General features: G+C 32.7%; 1 protein-coding gene and 1 pseudogene across 1 annotated transcript in view; both read left to right on the forward strand.

Moving 5' to 3' along the window:
- Nucleotides 1-1,280: 1,280 nt before the first annotated feature.
- Nucleotides 1,281-10,857, forward strand: LOC133204909 (uncharacterized; annotated as a pseudogene).
- A 3,146-nt stretch (nt 10,858-14,003) lies between these two features.
- LOC133204910 (uncharacterized) overlaps nt 14,004-25,425 on the forward strand; it is a 115,362-nt gene continuing 103,940 nt past the window's right edge. Inside the window, exons 1-3 of the mRNA XM_061340651.1 lie at nt 14,004-14,040; nt 14,160-14,393; nt 19,021-19,128. Coding sequence (XP_061196635.1) covers nt 14,165-14,393; nt 19,021-19,128 — 337 coding nt within the window. The 5' untranslated portion in view covers nt 14,004-14,040; nt 14,160-14,164. The remainder of the gene's footprint in view (nt 14,041-14,159; nt 14,394-19,020; nt 19,129-25,425) is intronic.

Below are 25,425 nucleotides of genomic sequence, written 5' to 3' on the forward strand. Positions count from 1 at the left end.
CTACATCTCCGCCTTGCATTTTGAGCGAAGCATTCACAGCATACGGATTGAATGACATCACAATTGCAAGAATTTACATCATTTACAACATATTTTGAATTTTTCTGCTAAATTTTATGTTTGTATTATTTGTTTTATGGAAGTTATCAACATTTTGTTATTGCGTGTGCGACGCTCCCGTTATCTATCTACATGCGTTTTGGACGTAATTGACGGAATAGTCGAATTAATATATTTGATAAATGGATTTTTTAACCAATATTTATTTTAAAATATATTAAGTATACAAATACCGACCGAATGATATATAGTTTTCACACAGTTAATTGTTTCAAAATTATAAAAATAGCGCAAATGCCGCCACAATGGAAAATTTGACTTTTTGACACCAACACCGTGCGCGACGTCTCGTCATTTTTAGTGCTTTATATAAAATTCAATCTTTGATCTGGTATCTATTTAATAGATCCGACACATAGGATAAATGGTGTTTTGGTTTTCTCGTCCTTTATATATATATATATATATATATATATATATATATATATATATATATATATATATATATATATATATATATATATATATATATATATATATATATATATATATAAATATAAATATATATATATATATATATATATATATATATATATATATATATATATATATATATATATATATATATATATATTGTCCTCTATCTTGGAGACTTAGTCTCTAATATAGCTCAAAACAATATCAAAATTATACAGTATATTCCTGTACATGTAAATAGTCCATTTAATTCCCAACAGGCCAAATATCGGCGAACCCATTGTGACATCAATTTTGAAAAATGACATATAGGCCTACATTGTTTATTTATAATTAGAAGTTCAATCTGACATGTTTATGGACACGGGCATATTTAGTTATTAATAATTAAATAACAGTTTTATTCGACAAATTGACGTACATATTGCATTTTTATCTAAAGTGCTCCTTTTTCGTCCACCTAACGTGCACGATTATTCTATTAAGGTACTTGTTTACTCACGATATTTTAACAACGGGTCGCCGTAGTTATAAATGTCGTAAATTCAAAGAGTTGTGTGAATGAATAGTTTTGTATTTTAAAACTATATGTAAGAGTTACACATTACATATACAACTAATATTTGTGTCTTTCTGATTCTAATATTTATAATTTATCGGAAGTATATTGTTTACGACATATGCCGTATATCAGCGCGGTAAATTGTAAACAATCGTCTGTCATTTAACATCACCGATGTATCATGACACGCTGGAAGAAACATGGTTTCTCAAAGAAAATATCCCAGTACAGGAAAAATTCTCAGCTGCTTACGAATCGCTGGGCAGAAAGTAGGATTAATTTAGACCATAATTATGATGTCAATCGATCTACAGAGGATGAGACTGGACATGATGACAACATACATGTAATTGTTCCAGAACCGGCAGGTAGCGACGTTCCCGTCTCCTTCAACGACTCAGAAAATTCTAGGTAATGCTTAAGTCTAAGACCATAAATTATTAGAAACTCTTTTTCTGTAGGTGTGAATACATACATGTAAATCTTTCGGCAAAAATATTGTTGCCTACATAAACACTGATAAAGATCTAGAGGTCGAGGGATATAATAACCAAAGCCATCACCTGTTAATCTAACAATATCAGTGACATGTATCCTGCTCAACTGCTGAATCCTATTCACTTTTAGTGCATAAATAAAGTATAGTTTAAAATGATATGAACTTATAATGAAAGCTTTGACTGCCAAATATTTTTTTTATTTCTTTATATATGAATTATGATATAGGATTATAAGTTAAGAATGATTCAGTTTAATTGCATGATCAGTGCATAATTGTTATTGATCATTTAACTTAATGCAAACAACACTTTTTCTAAAGATATGACATTGCTTGGAGAGAAGGAAGAAGGGTGGTTGAGTTAGGGGTGTTAGCAGATGGGCTCTCTGGTTGTGAAGTTTGTGGCATTCCTCTCCATCTTTCTCATACCATGGGAATACTAACTTGTGGATTAGGTTCATTCTTGAAAGTCCAATGTCAAAACACAACATGTCAGCATGTAAATAAAATAGCGACTGGAAAACGCCATGGAAAGATATGGGATGCAAATACCAAGCTTGCCACAGGTACATATTTTGTATTTATTTTTCAGTTACAGTACATGTATATTATGAAAGGACCAGGGTAATTTCCTGTCATGAATATATTCTATTTTTTATAAATACATCTGAATTATATATTTTTAGGAATGGTGCATACAGGCATGGGGCCTTCTCAGGTGAATGCACTTTTAACATCATTAAATATCCCCCCAATCAGTTCTAGGACACTGCAAAACAGACAAAATGAAACAGGAACAGTTATGGAGAAAATTGCAGTAGAAAGTACCAGAAGCAGCCTTCATGATGAAATTCAGGCAACTGTAGAGTATGTACATGCAGAAAAACACATCCATTGTAATATGAAAATATTGGTTTTGAATATTTAGGACACTAATTAAAAATATATTTGATATAAATGAAGTTATAATGTGTTTATCAGAATGTAAATGCATAGATGATGTCATTTAGAATCTTAATATTTCTATTCTCAAATATATTCATCTTTAACATATTACATGTAAGTAGTAAATCCTATCATTTTCAATTAAAGATTTTAAGATAGTTTTCCTAAAGATATACTGCATAGTAACCTATTATTATATAAAATGCTCATTTTAAGAGATTTACCACAATTAAGGTGGGAAAAACCAACTAGCTTCATGTTTCTGAAAGCTTTCCTGTGATTTTTAAGGTGTGAAGGTACAGACGAGCTAACAGTCAGTGTTGATGCAGGGTGGCAGAAACGAGGCAGTGGGCGATCCTATGACAGCCTCTCTGGTATGTTGTGCATATTTTTTATACCCTCCGTTTGAAAAGTGGGAGGGTATATAGTGATCGGTATGTCCATCCGTCTGTACATCCATCTGTCTGTATGTCCGTCTGTTATGCTTTGGGGTACCCATCTCTTATCCACAACTCCTCTTATACCACTGGATGAAATTTAATGAGACTTTCACAGATTCTGTGTTACATAGTGCCACTGTGCACCTCCTATTTTACTATTTGATCGGACACATATTTTGGGTTTCCAAGAGCAAAACATGGACACTGTCATTCTTTTTATGATATTGGAGGGTACCCATCTCTAATCCAAAACTCCTCCTATACCACTGGATGAAATTTAATGATACTTTCACAGATTCTTTTTTACATAATGCCATTGTGCACCTTCTATTTTACTTTTTGTTCTGATACTTATTCGGGACTCCCAGAGCAAAACATGGACCTTGCCTTTATAATCATATGGGAGGTGGGGGGTATCATTTAGTGAGCTCATTGCTCACAGTACCTTTAGTTTTCTTTTAAAAGGAGTTGGATGTATAACAAAGTAAAACTTCAGTTGTTTAAATTATTTTGAATTATAATTGTTATACCTATTTTATACAATATTTATATATTTTATAATAAATATATTTCATAACAAACATATTATATACCGGTATATATTTTATAATAAATTCATTCCTTAAATAACTCAATCTGCATGACTTTTTATTTGAAACAATATTTTTAGGTCATTGCTCAATGATTGGATCTCAGACAGGCAAAATCATTGACTATGAAATACGAACAAAGTGTTGCAAAATTTGTGAGAGTGCCAGAAGAAATGGAAAAGACCCCAAAGATCATGACTGCCGAAAAAACTGGGAAGGTACATTGTATTTTAGTCTCTGAGAGAGAGAACTGATCCACCTATCCTTTTCTCTCTATTATTCTCACTTTCATTAATAACTAATCATGATGCAAATAGGGTAAACTGATCGAAAGTCGAACATGACCGCGAGTCGAACGCATTTTAACCCTCACCTACACCTTTTGATAAACAATAAATGGTAGGCAACTCTTGATTATCTGTCTTCTTTTTTATCCATTTAATTAATTAGAGTTATCTTTTTTAAGTCGAACTCTTCTGTCAGTAGTTCTGGGTGCCGGGAAATTTGAAGGTGATTTCTCCAAATTTTCTGTCGTAAATGAATTATCCATGTTGTTTCAAAGCTCCAAACATTTACCAAATAAGCTAATCAATACTTTAAAAGACAGATTTATACCAATCAATATTTTTAAAAGCTGTTTTTATATGGTTTTGGATACATAATTCGCAAAATAATTAACCAAAGCTCATTGAATTAATATCGAAAAAAGATATGGAGTCGAACACCGAAAAAGATCGCAAGTCGATCAGTGTTCGACACTAGAAACAACTATAAAATACCGCAATTTACACAAGAGAGAATAAAAGCTTTATAAGATTTATAAAAATTACATTATTATAGAAGAAAATGAATCAACTCTTTCCATTAAAAAAAACAAACAAAAAAAAAAACAAAAAACAAACAAACAAACGAACAAACAAACAAACCTGTGCCACCAGTACTTTAATTATTCCATGATTCAGACCACAATTTACTTGATCATTTTAACTGTAAACATCTATTAGTAATAAAGCAAAATTTGGAGGTAGGCTATCTATTTTGGCAATTACGTCTAAAATCAAGTTTTAAACTTTGTGCAAAAATCCTCATGCTGGGGAAAGGAGTTTTCTTTTCTTTTTATCAACAAATTTGTGAGTTGGATTTTTTTTTAAATGTAGTCCCCCCTCCCCTCTCTCTGGAAAAAAAACCTGGGTCTGCACCTGCCAATGTTTTCAGTGCTCTCCAGAGCCCAATACATGTTACTGGTGGGTTCTTAATGCTTTATTCATTTACCAAGACTGTGAAAAGACAAACAAAGATGAATATTTAATTAAGAAGATCTGACGCTCCGCAAGCACGAAGTATATTTTCGAACATAATATTTTACTGTCAATTTAGTTTGAAAATGTTCATTGAAAAGTCTAGCTGCAACCCCTCTCCTAATTTTTTGCAGCACGGTAAAATCGCCCCGTTTTATGTAGCCAAAAAGCTTATTGTTGAAACAGTTGGAACCCCCCCCCCCCCCCCCCCCCAACCGCATAAAATTTTCGAGATTGGATAATTACTTCTTGGTTTTTGCTGGCTCATGGCGCAGTCTTCACAACAATTTTTTTTTTCAACGCATGCCCGTCGGGCATCTCATCTACTACTTTTACCAAGTTTACATGCCTTACTCAAAATTTAACTTCATGAAATTAAAAAAAAATGCTGTCTCTACAGTGTATGAACCATTGTTTATACAAGAATGGACCAACAACCAAAAATTTCCGAGAGTGAAAAATATTCTTTCGGGTGGTCAAGAACATATACTTTTTATTGCTGTAATGCATTACCGAAAATTTTGAAATGTAGTAGTTTATCATTAAGGAAAAACCTGCATGCAGTTTTTAACATACTGAATTTGGATTCCATGTGAAAATCCTACAGTGTAATTACAGTTTGTGTACACAGTGTGTACACAATGTGGCATGATTATCTCGTGCATTTCAACAACAGTAGAAAGACGACAGGGATTAGTTAGTTACGCTTCTTTGCATATGACACCTGTGAAATTGATTTCAAAATGTGTATGCACTTCTTTGGTCAACTTATTTAGTATATATACTTGTGTGTTTTCATGATATTGTTACATTAGGTAATAAAAAATAAATTTCACCTATTTACTTGACTACTGACGGCATATTTATTTGGTACATTAAATACATGTATAAACAGGGCTGTTAAAAAAGGTCAGTGAATCTACAATGAATAATAAATCTACCAAAATGTGGTAATCATTGCTATTTTTGAAGAAATCTGAATTTAATAAACGAGTATTGAACAATTGAACGTTGAAAAAGGGGGGGGGGGTAACGATAACTTCTGACGTAAATGTAATTTCTTTTGATTTTAATTACCGGGTATTTTACTAAACTAATATTCAAATTTTCACACACAAAAAATCAAGAAATGCCAATTAGAAACAGAAAGGGAAAAGGAGTTGTCATGGAATAAAATACCGTACATACTTTAATATCAGAAACGAAAGTATAGATTGCAATCCACTGTGTAAAATATTTTTACATAAAAGTCAGTCTATAATGGAGAAAACATTACACATGCCCAGCGGACATGTGAATCTTCATTTTTTACATGCCCGCCCGCAATTTTACCATCGGACTCGATCCCGGGTTATTTCGAAGACTGATGGCGGGTGTGACTGGTCAACTTACTTCTCCTAGGCACCTGATCCCACCTCTGGAATTTCCGGGGGTTTGTGTTTTGTATCCTTTTCACAGATTTGTATTGTCTGTAGATTTTCTTGAGATCGATTCCGTTCCCTATCTTCATCTTTTTCAGGTACGTTGTCTTGAATCTTTTTGAATCTTTTTTCGCTCCCCCCTCCCCCCTTAAAAAAAAAAAAAAACCAACGATGCTGCAAGTATGTTTGCGCCAGTTCCAGAAAAAAAAGAAAAGATTTGTTGAGATCTCAGGAAAATAGGGGCCGTAACAGAGGATTAACATTTGATTAAAGAAAAAAAACGAATGCTTATAGAGATAATTTGAATGGTTTTAAAATCCGCATGAAAGATTTAAAAATTTCTGAAGAAATAAATATTCAACATCAAATTTTTATGCAATTTTGTAAATCGTTTTATGTCTTCTGATTTTAAAATATGTCAAATTGAATTTGTTTCATGGCAAGATTGTTTAGATTGAAACTATTTTGCGTTAAATAAAGTAATCGAACTTTAAGAAAATCAGTCCTATCATAGAAAGTTGTGAAACTTCAAACAATAAATTGAGTCCTGACCACATAAATTCGCCTGAAACGAATACTTAGAGCATTCGAAATGCTACCTTAGAAAAGACTTCTAGGTGCAAAAAATGAAGATAACAAACAGTGATCGATGTCAAAAAAAAAAAGAAAAAAAAGCAAAACTTTTTTTTTCTCTTTTGCCATAACTTCAAATTGGGCTTCAAACATGTTCAACGGAGGATGAAAAAAAGAGAGAAAAAGCATATAAAACTGGGGGGGGGGGGGGAACTGAATATAGAGAGAAATAAGATAAAATCAACAGAAAAGGTGGAGGATCAATGAAAAATTTTGCAAATTGATAATGTTGACTGAATTCTACATTACATGTATTACTTTCCTCCTTTAATTTAAAATTATTTCCCGTATTACCAACAACGTTTCACAATCTTCCTTGATATTAAAATAAATGAAATGAAAATCATGTCAAAATGTTTGGTATGAATCAAAATCTATCTATAAAAGAAAAAGACGAGATCAAACAAAATCTTTTCAGAAGTTTGTCTATTTTTAAAAATAATAATATATTATGTTAATGTCATGAAAAGCAGTTCCTATTAACAATTATGTAATTCATGCGACTCGGAATAAATGGCGTTCGACTTCATATCTAGCCGTTCGACTTATGGTCGAATGTGTTCGACTTACGATCTATTTTGTATCTCGGGCTTTTTCCTTTAATAACAATTGTTTCATTCAGTTGCCACAGTAAACAACACGCTAAAATGACGCCTTAGGCACACATTTCGATACATCTCTGGGTTTATGACACGCATAATGTACCCTGTTGTCAACACTGTCGGTGAATATAGATAGGCGTTCGACTTGCGATCAGTTTACCCTACATGTACTTTAAACTGCTTGAAAGTACTTGTGGAAAACAGAGCAAGCAAATTTATTTTGTGAGAGACATGTGAATCAATATATCCCATGAGTATGGTGTCTAGATAGGGCCTTTTACAAAAGCTCACCAGTGATTTCAGAAAAGCAGGCCTTACAACAACAACACATCAAGCGAACACAACTTCCCACAACACGAAATCACACTTACACGCAACATGTCATTGCACTTACAGGAATTTTAAAAAATATTGTAAAACAACAACATCCAAGAATACATTAACATGCTTTAATAGTATATACATGTAAATAAAAATGAAAAAGTGAAGTTATTTTTTCACACTGTATTTGTTAGAAAAAAATCATGGAAATTCATTTAAAATCATAGCAAAAATTATGTGTAAAAATATCATGATATTATCATGATATTTTTTTAAAATCGTGATATATCTTGATATAAAATTTTGGCAATACCCATCTCTAATAACATAGGTAACTCTATTTATCAGATTACTTTTACCTGATAACCCCATGCTTGACTTTATTTGAGGGAATTCTGCAAAATGATCTATTTAAAATGAGTTGTAGAGTGTATATTGTAAAATATAAACAGTTCTAGTAGCACATAAAACCTTTAACTAGCTACGATAATTTCATCTCGAGCTTAATTGAACTTCTTTTATATAGGAAGCTCTAAGGCGATGGAAAAGGATATGGTCGCTAAAATGGTCTCCAGAAAAGTGGAAGAAGGGGTGAACATAACAAATGTGGTTGCAGATGAGGACACCACTACCTTTTGCCATTTGAGAAACGTCCACAAAAACATTACAAAGATTAGTGATAAAAACCATATAAGGAAAATTTTCTCTTCAAATTTGTATGGTTTACAATTAAAACACAGATCACTGAGTACTAAAGTTATTCAGTACCTAGTAAAATGTTTTAATTACATGATATCACAAAACAAAGGGAATCCAGTGGGAGTACAGAGAGGGTTGGAAGCACTAAGCAGACACCCTTTTGGAGATCACAGTGCTTGCAGTGAATCTTGGTGTTCCCATATCAGCAATCCGAAACAGAAATATTCTGCTTTGCCGTATGGGAAACCACTCAAGGACAGCCATCTTCAAGAGTCCCTTCAACTCATCTGCTCCAAGCTACTGAAGGACACTTCCAAACTTTCAAGATTAGGAAGTACACAAGCAAATGAAGCATTCAACAAATCTGTCTCCCTAAAAGCTCCTAAGAATCATCACTTTGGTGGATCTGCAAGCCTCAGTTACAGAGTTGCAGCAAGTGTTGCAGAGAAAAATGCAGGGCAAACATATTTGGTTGAGGTAAGTCATGTACATGTATAGTTATGCAGCTGAGTGATGATGACAACTTAAAATTTCATAGATTGAATATTAAGGACACAAGTGAATCAGTGATATATTATTTATTTAGCTTTAACATTATAACATCATACTTTTAATAGGTGAACAGAAGAGTTGGTCTCTCTCCAGGAAAACACACCAGGAAATTCTGCTATTTGCGTGACTCTCAATCAATCAAGAAAGGGGAAAGCCATCGCAAGAACAAAGAATGCAAAGAGGAAAAGAATGCAACTGAAAGCTAAGAAGTGAGATTTTTAAATTTAAAGTTGTTAAAAGTATTACTCCACCTCCAACCTCTTTGTGGGGCTTGATTGTGTCGGACTACTCAGTCTGTCACATACCTAGAGCTTTACTGTATCATAATTTTTGTAAGGTGTATATAACGATAGTATTAAATGTTGACAGTAAAAAATTATTTGTGTAATTCATGCATACTTATATATATATTTACTTTGCCCTTCTTGATAAGTTTGGAAAATCAATTTTGTTTTGAAGTTTCAAATAGTTCAGTTATTGATATTAAAAATTTTACTGCCTTTATAGATGCCAGACTACAGCATGTAAAGAGATAAGAGAGGGGCCTACATATCAGTCTGGAGTTGGAATCTCTGATTCCAATACCGTAGTTGATGAAATTCCACCACCGTCATCTGCACCACAGCCACAGAGTTTGTCAACCAAAGACAAAAATTTTGTCGTCTTTGACCTGGAAACAACAGGACTTGGTATTGATTTCTATTTCTCTAAATTAAATCTTGTACAATTGATTTTAAGGAAAACTTCAGAAAAGTTGTCTAATATATTATAAATCATAAAAGAAAGCCAATGCTGATTTTGGTAAAAAAAAAAAAAAAAAAAGGTTAATGAATGCCATTGTTGATTTTGTTATTTTTTTTTTAATGAATGTCAATGCTGATTCTTTTTTATTTCAGCAAGAACATCACACATTCTGCAGGTGGCTGCCATTTGTGGGAAGGAGACATTTTCTTCCTATGTAATGCCTAAGAAGCAAATTACACCCTCTGCCTCCACAGTTACTGGCCTAAAGCTTGATAATGGAACCCTCTATCACCATGAGAGGAAAGTCAATGCTGTTTCAATTTCAAGTGCACTTGGTTCTTTTTTAAGCTTTATTGAGAAGCAAGGCAATGTTATTTTAGTTGGCCACAATATCAAAAGTTTTGATGTTCATGTTCTTTTTCATGCTCTAGATTCTTGCTCTCTGTTAGATCGAATGTCAAAATGTGTACAAGGTTTTTTAGATACCAAATTTCTATTCAAACTTGTCCATCCCAATTTGTGTTCATATAGACAGGAACATTTATCAGAAGTATTGTTAAATTGTACTTGCAATGCACATGATGCTGTAGAGGATGTTTCAGCTTTACAAAGGTTATTTGACACTGTTCATTTTTGTGATGATGAACATTCATCCTCTACATTTACATTTCAGTATGCTTTGAGTGTCCATAACTACCAGAAGGTTGTAGATAGAAACATTCCATCCTTAAAATGTTTAATTGATAAAAATGTTTTGAGTGTCAGAATGGCAAGGAAGGTGGCAGGTAGTGGCCTAAACTTTGATCGTCTCAGATTAGCACATTCTAGAAGTCCTGATGGAATTTATGATCTATTCACTGAGCAGTGTGACAACAAATCTGTCAGAGTTACAAAGTGCAAGAAAATTATTGATATTGTTACACAGTTTTTCATGTCTTTAAATGAAAGTTAAATGTCTGATCATTACATGCATAATCCCTGGAGTGTTGCATTCCTGTCTAACAAACATTGAGGTTATACGTACAAAACTAATGAAAGAAGATGATTATTAGTTAAATTATATGAACATTTATATTTTGCCATGAAAATGGATCAAGTTAAGTCATGTAAGAAAAAAAGTACATTCTTTCACTTTGTTCATGCAGTAATTCATTTTTAACTTAATAATCATTATATTTATTACATGTAAATTATTAATTTATCTTAACTTAATGTTTTAAAATTTATTTTAAATTTTATGGAATGTGTTTTTATATATTATGAAATTTTGTATTTACTCTTTCGGTTTTACTATTATTTAAACTGAGAAATGTGTGAAAATTGGAAAAAAGGATAGAGAAAATTCGAAATATTATAATTAAGTTTGTTTCCTTTTTCTTTAAAATGTCAATTTTTGCAGTTCAAAGTATCAGACAGGGTGACATGAAAAAGATTTTGTTAAGTACATCAACTTTTTTTATTGTACATCTTAAGGCGAACATAATGAAATATCGTATGAAATTGAAAAATAATGGAGGAAATTCAGGTTATTTTGTAACAAAATATCGCAATATTTTGATCATTGACACCCACTTTGTAATTTATTTTTATTTCTTTTAGGGTGCTTTCTATATGTATAAATCAACCATTCAGAGTTATCATCAGTCAAATTTTTAGAATATTTGAATGAAAAAAGGTTCATTTTTATGCATAAAATGTTATAAAACAGAGGAAATTCGAGTTGCAGAAAATAAAAACGTGATTGATTTTGGAAATGATTTATGTTATTTTTAAGATAACACTTTAAATAATAAATTCACATGATAAAATGTTTCATTTATGTGCTCTCAAAAAAAGAATATTGTGAAAGATTGAAGTAACCTTTAAAAATTCATATCTACAATGGTGAATTCATGCTATAATTTCATTGGCTAATAGGAAAAAAAGTAGGTCATTGACCTAGATGTTTTAAAGTGGATTTCGTCAAAACATACATATGTCTTACTAATTCAATAGCTGAGTTTTGATTATCATCAGTGGAATTTTTTTTTATTCTGAGTAAACAAGTACCTTAAATCGGACATTGTCGCTCACTGTTAAGGGAAATATACATGTACGTATCAAATTTTCAATGATATTTTGCAATAACATTTGTAAGAAAAAGAGGGGGTATACACCCCGGGTCCTACAGATTCCATCACCCAGAGGACAACCAACATTGATTATTTCAATATCTTTAAATACGAATTACAATGGTATTCAATGTATAACGACCATATTTTGTATCTAATACATGAAAGGTCCTATATTTGTAATTATGGTATCATTTTGAAGGTGTTATGAAATAAAAATACTCCACCAAAGAAATTTAGAAAATTTTGATTATTGTCAAATTAATTGCACCTTGAATTTTACATTGAAGTCTATGGACAATGCATGTGTTATTAAGATATTGTAAAAAGTAATTTGAATGTCATAAAAAGCTCTTGGTGAAAATATGCATACACTCTCTCTTTATTAAAATATGAAATAAAATTAATCATTTACCGCAGATATTTTGACGAAATTAAAATTTTCTTCTTTGCATCAAGGGCAGATAACTCTTCAAAAACTTTTAAAGTGCAAAATGACCGGTTTCTTATATGTTATCAGTCATGTGAATTTGGTTCATTTCACTTTCATCGTTATCTAGCAGTGCATTTTGACTAGTTTTAAATGATTCAAAATTGTTCAAAATCCCTTCATTATGCATTGAATACCTTAACAGTAATATAAAAGTGATGTAGAAAGGGGGTCGAGGTACGTTTTTTGTCCATTTTCTCAATTTATGGATATGCAAATGCTTACGGAAGAAAGCGTTATTTTAGGTGTATATGGTATTCTCTATTGAGAAGTTGATGGCTCGTTTTAATACTCCCCCTCAAGTTCTCTACGAAAGGCCTACTAAAGGCAGTTCAGAAATCGACTAAATGAAGAACCAAACCGGACCCCACTTCGACCAGATAAAAAAAATGTATATTTTTACTTAAAATATTCATTGAAGGGCTGGTCCCCCACTAATGGACCTTATTCACTCATCCCTAACCCCAGAACAAAATTTGAAGTTAAAAGAATTATCTTTTCGTGGGGACTAATCAAAGCTTTTATTCAGCTGTTATTTTCCCCTGATAATGCCTCCCCCTTTTTCAAAATCTATCCTATAAAAGAGCCTGGCATTATTTCTTTTTTTAATGGCAACTAATTATAGAGTAGATATAAAAAATTCCAAATTAATCCAACTGGTAATGTTATTTTAACCCTGCTTCTCTAATTTCATTTGGCTAGGACTTCAGCAAATTTAAACAAGTAAGATGGCATGAACTACTTAATGAGAATGAGTTCCTACCAACAATCATTTAATCATTGAATCATATAATAAAACAATCATTGCTAGCCACCTTCGAAGTACAATATTCACCTCGCCCTTCGGCATTGTACTCCTCAGGTGGCTAAATCATCGTATTGACCTCAAAATCAGCAATAATTGTATAATGTACAATGTAGTTAGACCCCCTCCCCTTTTTCGATCCAATTTAATTGCCTCGGAGCCCTAATGCATAGGCGTCGGGACCGGGGGGGGGGCTAGGGGGGCTTAGTCCCCCCCCCCCCCACTTTTTTTTGGCCAAGTTTGCCAAGATAGACATAATATAAGCATTGAACATTGGGGTGTAGGTTTAGTATCCCCCTTTCAAGAAGTTCGACCCCCCCCCCCCCCCAAATAGGATTTTTGGGTTTGGACAATTTTCAATTTTCCTTTTTTTTTGCTTGTCAAGTTTTTTTCACAGGTACTTGGGTCTTGGTTTGTAAATACGTATACCTATTGATATGTGTAATTTTTTTTTTTTTTTTTACATATCAATAGGTATACATATTTATAAACCAAGACCCAAGTACCTGTGGTTTTTTACAGGTTTGAATTTTTTTTCGCTTTCAATTAGCCCCCCCCCCCCTTTCAATAATTTGCTTCCGACGCCTATGCTAATGTCAAATATTTGCCGAACTTGAGAATCGTATTAGTTTGGTATCAAACGTCGTGCATCCGGGATAACATTATGTTACATGGGCGAAAAATATGTGCAATTTATGTCCTTTATGTGCTGCCCTATTCCGATAATCATAATAATGGAAATTCCATGAACTAGGCAATCGAAACCGAAAGTTGTTGTTTCATAAAATTAGGTATGTTAATTGACTCTTTTTTTTTTTTTTATTAATCTGCTTAAATACCCCATACATTCAAACATTAATGATATAAAAATATTGTAATGTGTGACTCATTAGTGCGTGTATTGTTTCAGGTGAAATGGCGTCTCTTCTGGTACTATTCTTGCTACATGCAGTACTCTGTTTTGCCGACGCTGCTCAGAATTTTCAGGAAGTGTCCGTTTGTCCAAGAAATGCGGACACATGGAAAATAGAATCAGACAAGAAGAATTGTAAGGGGGACACGCCAGACTATCTGTGTGCAGCAATAGAAAACAATGTTAACAGATACGGGGAAATTTGCACAAAATACGGGTTGTCCCCAGCCAGTAAGTAGGCCAGTGTGTCATAAATTAGGAGGCAGCGATTTAGCTCAACTAATTTTGTGCATGATTGTACCTCAGCAAACATAAATCTTTATGAAATACTATTATAAACCTGCATACAAAAAAAAGGGATTTCATCCGCACATGCATGTCTAGTGCCTGAGAACCTAAATTATGACAAAATGCATGCATATCAGATTATATTATCAGATTATGCACAATTTTTAGAAAATGCTTAAATGAAATTTCTTTAGAGAAGTGGACAGGCTTTCACCTTGCTTCTCTATGTCAATTTGCCCTGCAAAAGAGCAGTACCTATGCCCCGTTATGTGAAACAATTAATTTATGCTGTGGAACCATAGTTGTACATTTTAGAGGGGACCAATACATCCCCACAATCGATAATGTATTTTCAACTTGCAGGGTTTGAATTTCAATACTGTTGATCACCAAATTTTTGCGACACTTTAATTTCGCGAGATGGCCATTTGGTATTTATAAGCGAGACATAATTTTCACGAACTCTGATTATTGTTCTATATAATCTTTTGTACTACAAAATATGTCATTATGCAAGAATTAAATTTTCACGAGCAGGCTGTCCCGCATAATTACATGAATTAAATGAAGTTCTCACAAATAAAAAGTGATTTACATTATATATGTAAAACCTGCAGAATGTGAAAAGAATTAACTTATAGAAACTTTACAATCACCAAATTTTCCAGAAGTTTATAACATCAAAACTTACAATTTTTCTACACTTTATACAACAATTCCTCATGATAAATTAAAATCTAGACTCTTTGATATCATAGACAACTGCTTCTTAAATAAAAACAGAACTTGGAAATTTTCACATCTTGTGATTGGTCATCAGCAAAATTACTTCATTAAAAACCACTCTGATTGTACACACAAGTACTCTGAAGTTATATTAAAAGGATGCTGGAGTTCCTCATTGACAACTTTTATGTAGTCTTCGGAGACCAAGTTTTCCAACAAACTGTTGAAATTGCTATGGGCACTAATTATGCTCCTTTATTAGCTGACCTGTTTTTATATTCCTTTGAAGCAGAATTAATTCAAAAACTTCCAGAGGAGAAGAGGAAAACACTAGCTGTGGCTTTCAATTCAACATTCAGATATATCGACAATGTTTTATCAATTAACTGTAACCGTACAAAATTTATTTTCATTCATATGTTGACTCAGTATATCCCAATATTTACATTTCCAATGTCTTTGTCCGAGATAAAATTACAAATTGTAAAAATACTTTATTTCTACATAAATCTACTGGTTCATTGATAGGCGCGGTTAAAAAAAAATCACGTGCGGGGCGGGACAAATAGAGACAGAAGCGGGGCTATTAGCACGGGAATTTGCAGAATCAAGAGCATGTAAATATAAGGAATAACTGTCAGATTTTTTGGATTCATGACGATGATCAATCGATTGGCTTGCGTGATAATATTATGCATAAACACCTTCGGCGTTTATGCAAATTATCACGCAAGCCACTCGATTGATCACATCATGAATCAAAAAAATAAGACAGTTATTCCTTAAGTGAACTTGAAATAAAAGACACAACAGAGTCTGTTTCATATTTATCCGGTAGATATTTTACTGAGGCCAAACAAAAAAATATGTGTGGTTCTGGTTGCACCTCCAAAAAATTAGGGTAGGTAGGTAGGGTCAATTTTTTTTTTAACAAAATGATTTTCTTAATTTTTCTAAATAATACCCATCACTCCTTTGCAAGTGGCATTTAGATGTGGTGTGATAATATACTAGTCAATATTGGTAGGGGACACCTACATGCTACCTTGCTTTGGATTTAAGACTATTAAACACTTGCACTATGTTTTGCAAGGAGGCTGTCATTGCTGAAACTAAAACTTAAACCGGAGCCATTGATAGAAATCTGGGAAAATTCCAGAAAAAATATGAAAATTGCCGAAAAAAAAGTTTAGGGTCGGGGGTATAAAATAGGGACGGTTGGGTAACCGGAACCACACATATTTTTTATTTGGCCTGACTATAGACCATAAAGGCCAATTAACAACTAAATTGTATGACAGACAAGATGACTTTAGCCTTTCTATCATCAACTTTCCTTATTTATATAGTATTATTATACTTTCATGTTAAATACTAAAATCTGATTGGTTTAGACGCATTTAACAATCTGTAATGTTACCCTCAGCGTTAGCAACATACTTGACAACGGGTAACATTACGAAAATGTTACATGCGTTCAAATCATGTGCGTATGGTTCACTGTAGAATTCTCAAAACGTCGGTTGTGCGTTTGAAAGAAGCCGAATAAACGACGTCAATAAAAGCTTGCGTCCGATGTAGCTCACTTGAAAACAACAAACGACAGACGAAACAACCTTGCGAGTGCAAACTTTAGATGATAAAGGACTTTTTGAGTAGCAAACAAACAATAACGAGGTTGGTAAATCTTTTCCGAAGCTTTCTTTTTGAGAAAAATAGAAGCGGGGAGCTTGAAAGCTTTCTAAGCGTGAACTTGACGATCTCCGAATTTTTTTATGACATCCGAAATCAATAGGACATTCAGTATAATAAAATAAATAGTACACGTTTTTGAGGGTAACAGTTGAAACTGACACCCCTCGGAAAACCATTGTCAACCTCCGTTGACGCTTCGGTTGACAATGGTTTTCCTTGGGGTGTCAATTTCAACTGTTACCCTCAAAAACGTGCACTATCTATGTAATATTCCACTATCACCTGCTTATGGTGTTTATGTCTGACGCTCTAAATTATTTGCTACTTAAGAGCTTGCTCCAAGTACGATCAATTTTTAAAGTGAAGCATGCTGCTCACTGATAAGTTGATGTTACAGGGATTTCAACAGCCTCATTTCAAGTCAGCATTGCATAAATTTTATAGTCATTATAATGACCTTGTTAGCAAATATAACCTATCATTGGGTCGTATTTTGGCTGACTTGTTTCATACCAATTGTTAGGCCTTTGTTTTTGTACTGAATTGACTACAGATAGTTATGTCTACCTGATCAATACACAGGGCTCACGGCAGGTGTGACCGGTCAACAGGGGATGCTTTTTCCTCCTAGGCACCTGATCCTATCTCTGGAATTTCCAGGGGTCTGTGTTTTATGCCCTCTTCACATATTTGTATTTGTGGATTTTATGAGATCGATAATTGATCGATTGTTATATCTTTACCTTTTACATTGGAATGTCAGGATTGCAAGTTAAAAATTCAGTAACTCACAAAATTTTGCTAGTTGCTTTCTTGTAAGTTAAACTTTTTTTTTCCAGAAAAAAACTCAGCTCCATCCTGGTTTTATCCATTAGTTTTTTAACTTCCCTTTTTTCTGGATTGCAGTTTTTAAATAGGTTGATGGTGAACGTTTAGAAAAACAATCTCTCACTGGTAGATTGGGATGAGAAAATGCATTGGGATAGAGCAATGTCCTTCCAAAGACTTAAACACTATCCCACTCACTTCCAAGTTTAGAAAAGGGTGTAAAATTTTTAGAAAACAGTTATTAAAACATGATGTGGTTGCCAGTCTTCTCATGCAAACTTGCAAAGAAATATGAAAACAGTGGGCAGGCACAAGTTTGATAACAAACATTTCTCTACTGATTGTGAACTAGCTACCAAAACAGATAAGCATGCATGTATGAAAATGCCCAACAAAGTGCATTTAGCACATTATTGGAAAAAGAAAAAAAAGAAAGTACGTTATTTTATTCAAAATAATTATTGATGTGAAATAGCCTACAGTAATACATGTATTTTCATGAGGCTAAAAATGTACACAGTGTCATTATGCATTTTAAGTTATGTTGTGTTAATGATAAAAACCTTATATTTCAAAATTGTGAGTATTCTTTGGAAATTTCGAGTACATTTTTTGGTACTAGCAATTGCGAATTTACTGTTTGGGGAGTTTTGAGCCCTGACTTCTGAGTTTATAAGATCATCAATCTGATTTGTTTATGAACATACAGTTACATGTACATGCATGTACCCTAGGAAAACTTTATGTGGGAAAAATATTGTTCAAGTGCCACCTGTCAAGAAAGACTTGTATTTCATGAATTGTTAAAATCACAGCAAAAAGTGCTTATTTCCTAAAAAGTGAAGTGTACTTCTCTTCTTGGGAGGTCCCCTGTGTTATCACATATATCTACTATAAACATGATAAATATACAGAAAAACTCTGTTATAATGAAGTCTTGAGGACCTGTGAAATTACTTCTCTATATTCATAATTCATTATATCTGTATAACAAATTTGTGAAAGTATATATTTATAGCAAACTTGCAATATAGATTTTTTCCTACAAGTATGACTGCCACATTTATTTTAGAAGAATTAAATACATGTAAATTAAAGAAATGTAGTTAAAAAATTTTGGATGAATTGAATTTCAGATTTAAAATACTTACAAAAATAGTGTCAGTTCAATATTTTAAAAACTGACATCTTTGAAAATTCGCTGTAAAAATGTAAATTTCGTTATTTGTATCCTTTAGGGGACACAGAATCAGTTTTCTGTATCTTTAAATTTGGTTTATATCCATAAAACTTTGCCACATAACTTCTTTCAATTTCACAGATAAGTGTGCTGTGTTGAACAACCAGACACACAATTTGGACTCTGTAGACTGTAAAGCAGCATCAGGATGTCCAGCAGTTCCTTACAATCCTTCAGAGTTGTGGAAATGTAAGTAATCTATTATTCCCTCCCAACAAAGTTGGAGGGGATACAGTAATAAAGCTCTTGTGAATAGGTGAGTGTGTGAGTGTGAAATCCAAGTAAGACATAATGTACATCAGGATCAGTGTGCTCTTTTGCTCTAGTTTGCAGTGCCTTCTACATGTATATATAACTTTCATCTGATTCCACAGAAATTTAATTTGTAAAAATGTACATAAGTAGGGACACTGAAGGTAGAATTAGGACAGCTGCAATATTAGTTTTCACCAGACAAATATTTGTCATCATCATGTTTGGTTAATTATGATTAGTTTAGTTGATTATGATGTTTAAAATAAGGAGAATAGGAACTTGGATATTTCCTTATAACACAGTCATTATGAAAGGTTAATTGCTAGGTTTTGATGTTCTTGGAAAATATATGGCATATAGCAAATTTATATCCATGATGACTAAACTGTCATGACTGTTTTTATCAACCCCAGAAGGGTAGAGTTTAATTTTAGCAATTGGCTCCTAGCCAGTTTATATTTATTTATTTTTTATATAATACATGTATAAAGCAATCAGATTCTTATTAGGTTATCAGTCTCTCTGTGCCTAGAGGCAATGCTATATGTTTATCTGATTGATGATACATGTATGTATATATATGGTTTGAGTCATTAATTGTTCATCATAAAATTTGATGTTTTTATACTTGAATTGTTATGATGGTTTTTATTTTCATCTCAAATAGCAGTAATAAGTACTTGAATTTTAATGTAACAAAAAAGATCATAAATCTTTGCATATATTTTTTTAAAAGTTATTGTAGTGTTTATTAACTTACATCATGTATGCATGTGTACATAAAATCAAGACTTCACAAAAGTCACTAGCTCCATTTTAAATAATACGTAAAAAAAAAAAAGAAACATTCAAAACAATTTTAAACAAAACAAAATAAATTTAAAAAGCAAACAACTTCCTGCTCCCCCAAGATAAAAAATAAATACTAACCCAACCCTCTCTCCCCCCCCCCCCCCAAAAAAAAAAACCTCTAACATTTTTAGCTCACCTATAAGCTGAAAGCTCAAGGGAGCTTTTCTGATCACCCATTATCAGGCATCCATCTTTCAAGCTGTCTGTCTGTATCTAAACTTTTCACATTTTCAACTTCTTCTCAAGAACCACTGGGCCAATTTTAACCAAGTTAATACAAAGCATCCTTGGGTAAAGGGAATTCGAAATTGTTAAAGTGAAGAACCAAACCTTCTTCCAAAGGGATATTATCAAGAAAAAGCCAAAATAGGGTAGGGTCATTAAAAAATCTTCTTCACAAGAACCAATGGGCCAGAAAAGCTAAAACTTATTAGGAAGCAACCTGAGACATTTAAATTCTAAACTGTTCAAATCATGTCCCCCAGGGGGTAGGATGAGACCACAATAGGGGATCAAATTTTTGCATTGAAATATATAGAAAAAAACTATTAAAGTTTAAAAATCTTCTTCTCAAGATTCACTGGAGTAAAAAGTCTGAAACTTATATGAAAGCATCTTAAAGTAGTGTAGATTCTAAATTTATTGTTCAAATCATGTCTCCCTGAGATAGGGAAGGCCAAAATAGGTGAACAAATTTTTACATTTAAATACATAGGAAAAATCTTTAAAATCTTCTTCTCAAGAACCACTTGACCAAAAAAGCTGACACTTATATGGAAGCATCCTGAGGTTGTATTGATTCTAAATTATTCAAATCATGGCCCCCGGAGGTAGAGTGAGGCCACAATATGGGATCAAAGTTTTACATGTACATTAAAACATATAGAGAAAATCTTCTTGAAATCTAGTGGACCAGAAAAGCTGAAACTTATGTGAAAGTATACTGAGGTAAACTAATGTAAATGTGCCAAAGTGTGACTCAGATGAGCTGTGTGGACCATGGGCCTCTTGTTTAATATAAAGTGAGTAATCACATAATTAAATTCTTTAAAAAAAAAAACTCCCCCCCCCCCCCCCCAGTATATATAAGCAGATAAAATAGGCACATGCATGCAGTTATAAAGAACAAGGATATGTCTTTTCCAAAATTATGAAAATTGTGGCCCCATGAGGGTCAGGTGCTTTGGTGTTGGGGAAGGGGGTATTTTTCATATAGGAAAATAATACATTACTTCATTAAAAATTGTCTTCTTTGCTCCTTAAAGCAATTAAGCAGACAAAATAAGTGTATTGTTATGATGAGCAAGATCGCCTCTTCAAAATTTGACTTTCATGGCCCCTGGATCTGGTGTTAGGATGGGACTGTATTGATCAGATAGTGAAAATGGAAAAATTCTTTGAAAATCTTATTCTTTGCCCCTGGGTATTTAGCAGACTAATTGTATGGTTACAGGGCTCAGTGTTGCTAGTAATTAACTCACAAATGCACGATAAGGACATACGCAACATACCTTACCTACTGATAATTTTTCAAGATATTCTTAATTTAGGATTATAGTGCCATCAGATGTTCGTAGACAAAAAATCAGCATGCATTACCAGGGGTTTTGAAAAGATATCAATTGATGAAAATTTCTGTATAATTCAAAGAAAAATGTACAAAAATTACTTAACATATATTCTAAATGTTTTGTTTATCAAAACTTGTTTTAGAAGAAGTGTACAATAGCATATATAGACATTAAAATGTAGCACACATTTCCTTTAAGTATTGGAACTCTTCAACTCCAGGGAAAAAGACAATAAAATTCAAACTACGTTGCGTATGTCCTTAAATTTTGAGTTTCTGAGTGAAATGAAAAAAGGCTACCATTCTGCAACCAAAAATATATGAGAATTTATAATAAGGCCTTTTAAATTTTTTTTTTGTGGACTCATGGAAACAAGGATTGCTTGTCTTGTTTGGATTTTCCATCCTATATGTCCAGAATTTATGTACAGACATCCACTCAGGGGAACATAACATTCAGGCACATAGTATTTGAGAGGGGCTCAATCTGTTTTTTGTCCAAAGTAAAAAATAAATTCTTATATTCATGCACCTGGAAGGCCATGTGTAGGTAAATGTGTTTTTTTTTTCTACAGTGTTGGACCTCAGCCAATCAGAGCTAAGAATTATTTAATCATATAATTAAGTTATAATTATTTCTCCTGTTTTCATTCACCCAACTTAATTTGATAATGAGGTGGATGTGTACTGAAAATTGTCGAAAAATAGTTGGACTATGATTTTAGAGGTTTAGGACAGAATGGCCTAGCTATTACTTTTCTGATAAATATGCCAGGTGACGTGTGTAATGACTTATTTCAATTTAAAATCCCCTGCTTCAGAAGAGATGATTTTTTTCTAGAAAAAAAATACTCAATTATTTTTGTTCAAAGAGTATACTGAAAGTATGTGATGCAAGTGAACAGTACAGTAAGTTGTATGATCATATTTATTATGATGAAGTATCTTCTTTCTACACAGTTCCATCTTGTTCAGTGATTTTTTGTTTTGTTTTGTTCACTTCAAAGGCATCTGTCCGAGAAATAGATGTGTGCAGTCATGTCCTTAGATTAGACGGTAAATGTGATAATTGGGAAAAAATGCTTTCTGATATAGGACTGAGAATTTTAATACACTGTACTATATAGGCCACAATAATTGATTACTGGTATCTAAAAATAGAATTTAGTTTTGTAAAAAGGGCACATTATAAACACAATTATTAAAAAAAACAACTGAATATTATTTTTATTTTTTAAGGTAATTTGAACAGGGTCACGGTCACTGGCCATAAAAATATATATTCTTGTTTTGGCCATAAACTTTGAAGAGAAGAAAAACATTAGTTGATTACATGTATACAGTACTTAAGGCAAAAAGGTTGCTTGTGAACAAAATGGCTTGATCTTAGACTTATAAGTACCCTGTATGCTATGACCCCAAAGTCATAAAGTTCAAAAATGATATTTTGATGCTTGCATGGATTGTGGATGGTTATATTTTTCGAAGTTAACACAGAGGTAGATGTCACCACCTTTAACCAATGAATCTAACAAAAATTCAAGCCATACAAATTTGCAAAATAACTTAAGCAAGAACAGAGAGTTCTTTTTCAGGGGTTGAAATTAGCGGGAAATACTCACAAAATGCGAGTTGAAATTAAAAAAAGTAAAAATAGTAGACACTCGAAATTTTTGGCGAGTGGTGATTTTCGACTGCAATTGTTTCGTATCTGGTTTTTTTCAGGTAATGTGTCCTTTACTTTTTTGAAACTTTAACAGAGTCACGACGATGCTTAGATATCATGCTGATTAAAGGAGCCGTTATATCCGTAATTTTTTTTTAATATTTATTTAGAAAATCATAATCAAACAAATACTTTAAAGGTCACAGAAACAATATATTTTTTTAATGTAAAAACATTGATGACCAGGCTTCGGGGCCACCAATGCTGAGATTTTCTCAAATCTGAGATTTCTCAGAAAATTTGAGTTTTTCTCACCGAACTGTGCCACCAATGAAATATTTTCTCAAACTCAGACTTATCTTTTGAGTTTTTTCCTTAAATCTGAGATTTTTCTCAAATCTGAGATTTCTCTGAATCGTGTGTGCCACCAACGTTTTTTTCGACTCAGCTGAGAAAAAATCTGAGATTTCTCAGAAAATCTTGAGATTGGTACATAGTAGTCTCAAATAAAATCTCACAGAATTATTTTATGGTAAAATGGTTGCAAATATTATGACAGTGGACACGTCAATCCATGAATACATGAAATTAACGTGCAAACACAGAGAGCATGTTTATTTCTCCCAAAACAAGATCATACGTTTTTAAGAAAGGGGAGGAGGGGGGGGGGTTCTTACGCTTATGTAAAAAATGTCATAATATTGTCCACGCAGTGAAACAATGCACTTGAAACTATATCAAAAGAAAAAAAAATAAGGAATAAAAACAATATTCTTGTGACACGTTTTACATAACATACATGTATATCTTCATTCATGCAAGAATTATTTTCATTTATTAATTAAATTCATATTTTAGTGTGCTATTTATGGTTAGGCAAATTTATTAATTCACATTATATATACATGTATATCAGAAAAGAAAATATGATTAGATAATATTAAATCTCCACGGCCTCTTCTTTGTTCTTTCTCCGGTAGTTATTTTTTACTTGTGCAATATACGTACCTATTCGTGTAAATTATACGCAAATATTAAAAGAACATTGTTTAAAATTCTGTGTAAAAATATTGCAATGCTTTCACTAAATCTATAAAATTCTTAATTGAGAATAGGGATCCAGGAATTCTTTCCAGTGTGTATGTGTGTGTGTGTGTGTGTGGGGGGGGGGTCTATCCAAGTAAAAAAAAAATTCAACCCAGAAATTTTTTGACAAGCAAAACTGCTTTCCCAAAAGTATCAAACCCTGAAAATTTCTTGCAAAGAAAAAAATCCATTTCACAAACGTGAAAAACCTATTTTGTTGTGGTAGTGGTGGGGTCCATCCCCTGCGAGACAATATTCATGACTTAAAGAACTTTTATGAGTTGTTCATCATTGTTCATGAATGCTCATAAAAGATTCATAATAGTTTCATAAAAGTAGTTCATGAATTTAATTCATGAACACATTCATACTGAAAAAATTTATACTTCATGAACAATGATGAACCTTTATGAAATTCGAAAATCTTCAACATTTAAGTAGGGCTCCGCGTAAAAATCATGCAGGTAGCACAGAAAAGGCGCTACATCGATAATCTGCAAATTCATTAAAACTGAGTTTAATATATTCATTTGGGTCTAAAATGAATGATAACAGATGGATTTGTAATAATTCTTCTTTTTTCATATAGCTAGGGATAGGGTACTCCAGGGGTAATTTTGTATGGATAGTGTGTAAATAGTGCATATTTCAGAAAATAATTTCTTCTAAACCCAAGAAGATGTATAAAATCTAAACACATAATTACAGTGAAAATGGAAAGTGTAAATTAAATTTACTCTAATATTTTTGTGCAAACGAAGGATTGAAAAGATACAGGGTGTTAAAAATCTGGAATTTGTTAAGATTCTTCATATGAGTTATCTCCCTTAGGAAATTTATATAGGTGGCGGTAGTAAAAAAAAATGGCGGCCTCCATGGAAAGCTGTACTCTGCAAAGTTATTTTGATGCATCATGTGGTGTTTATTGCAAATATCCGTGTGAATTGAGTAAAAATGATTGAAAGGAATTTACAAGAACAGATTGGACATAGAGCTCGTTTAAATTAAGAGGGAAAAAAATCCGTGAAACGAGAAAGTGTAGTTTGGGAATATTACT

This window comes from Saccostrea echinata, unplaced genomic scaffold (assembly GCF_033153115.1).
Source record: "Saccostrea echinata isolate AGI-Se365-2 ecotype Australia unplaced genomic scaffold, CSIRO_AGI_Sech_v1 ptg000054l, whole genome shotgun sequence".
In the NCBI taxonomy this organism is placed as follows: Eukaryota; Metazoa; Mollusca; class Bivalvia; order Ostreida; family Ostreidae; genus Saccostrea; species Saccostrea echinata.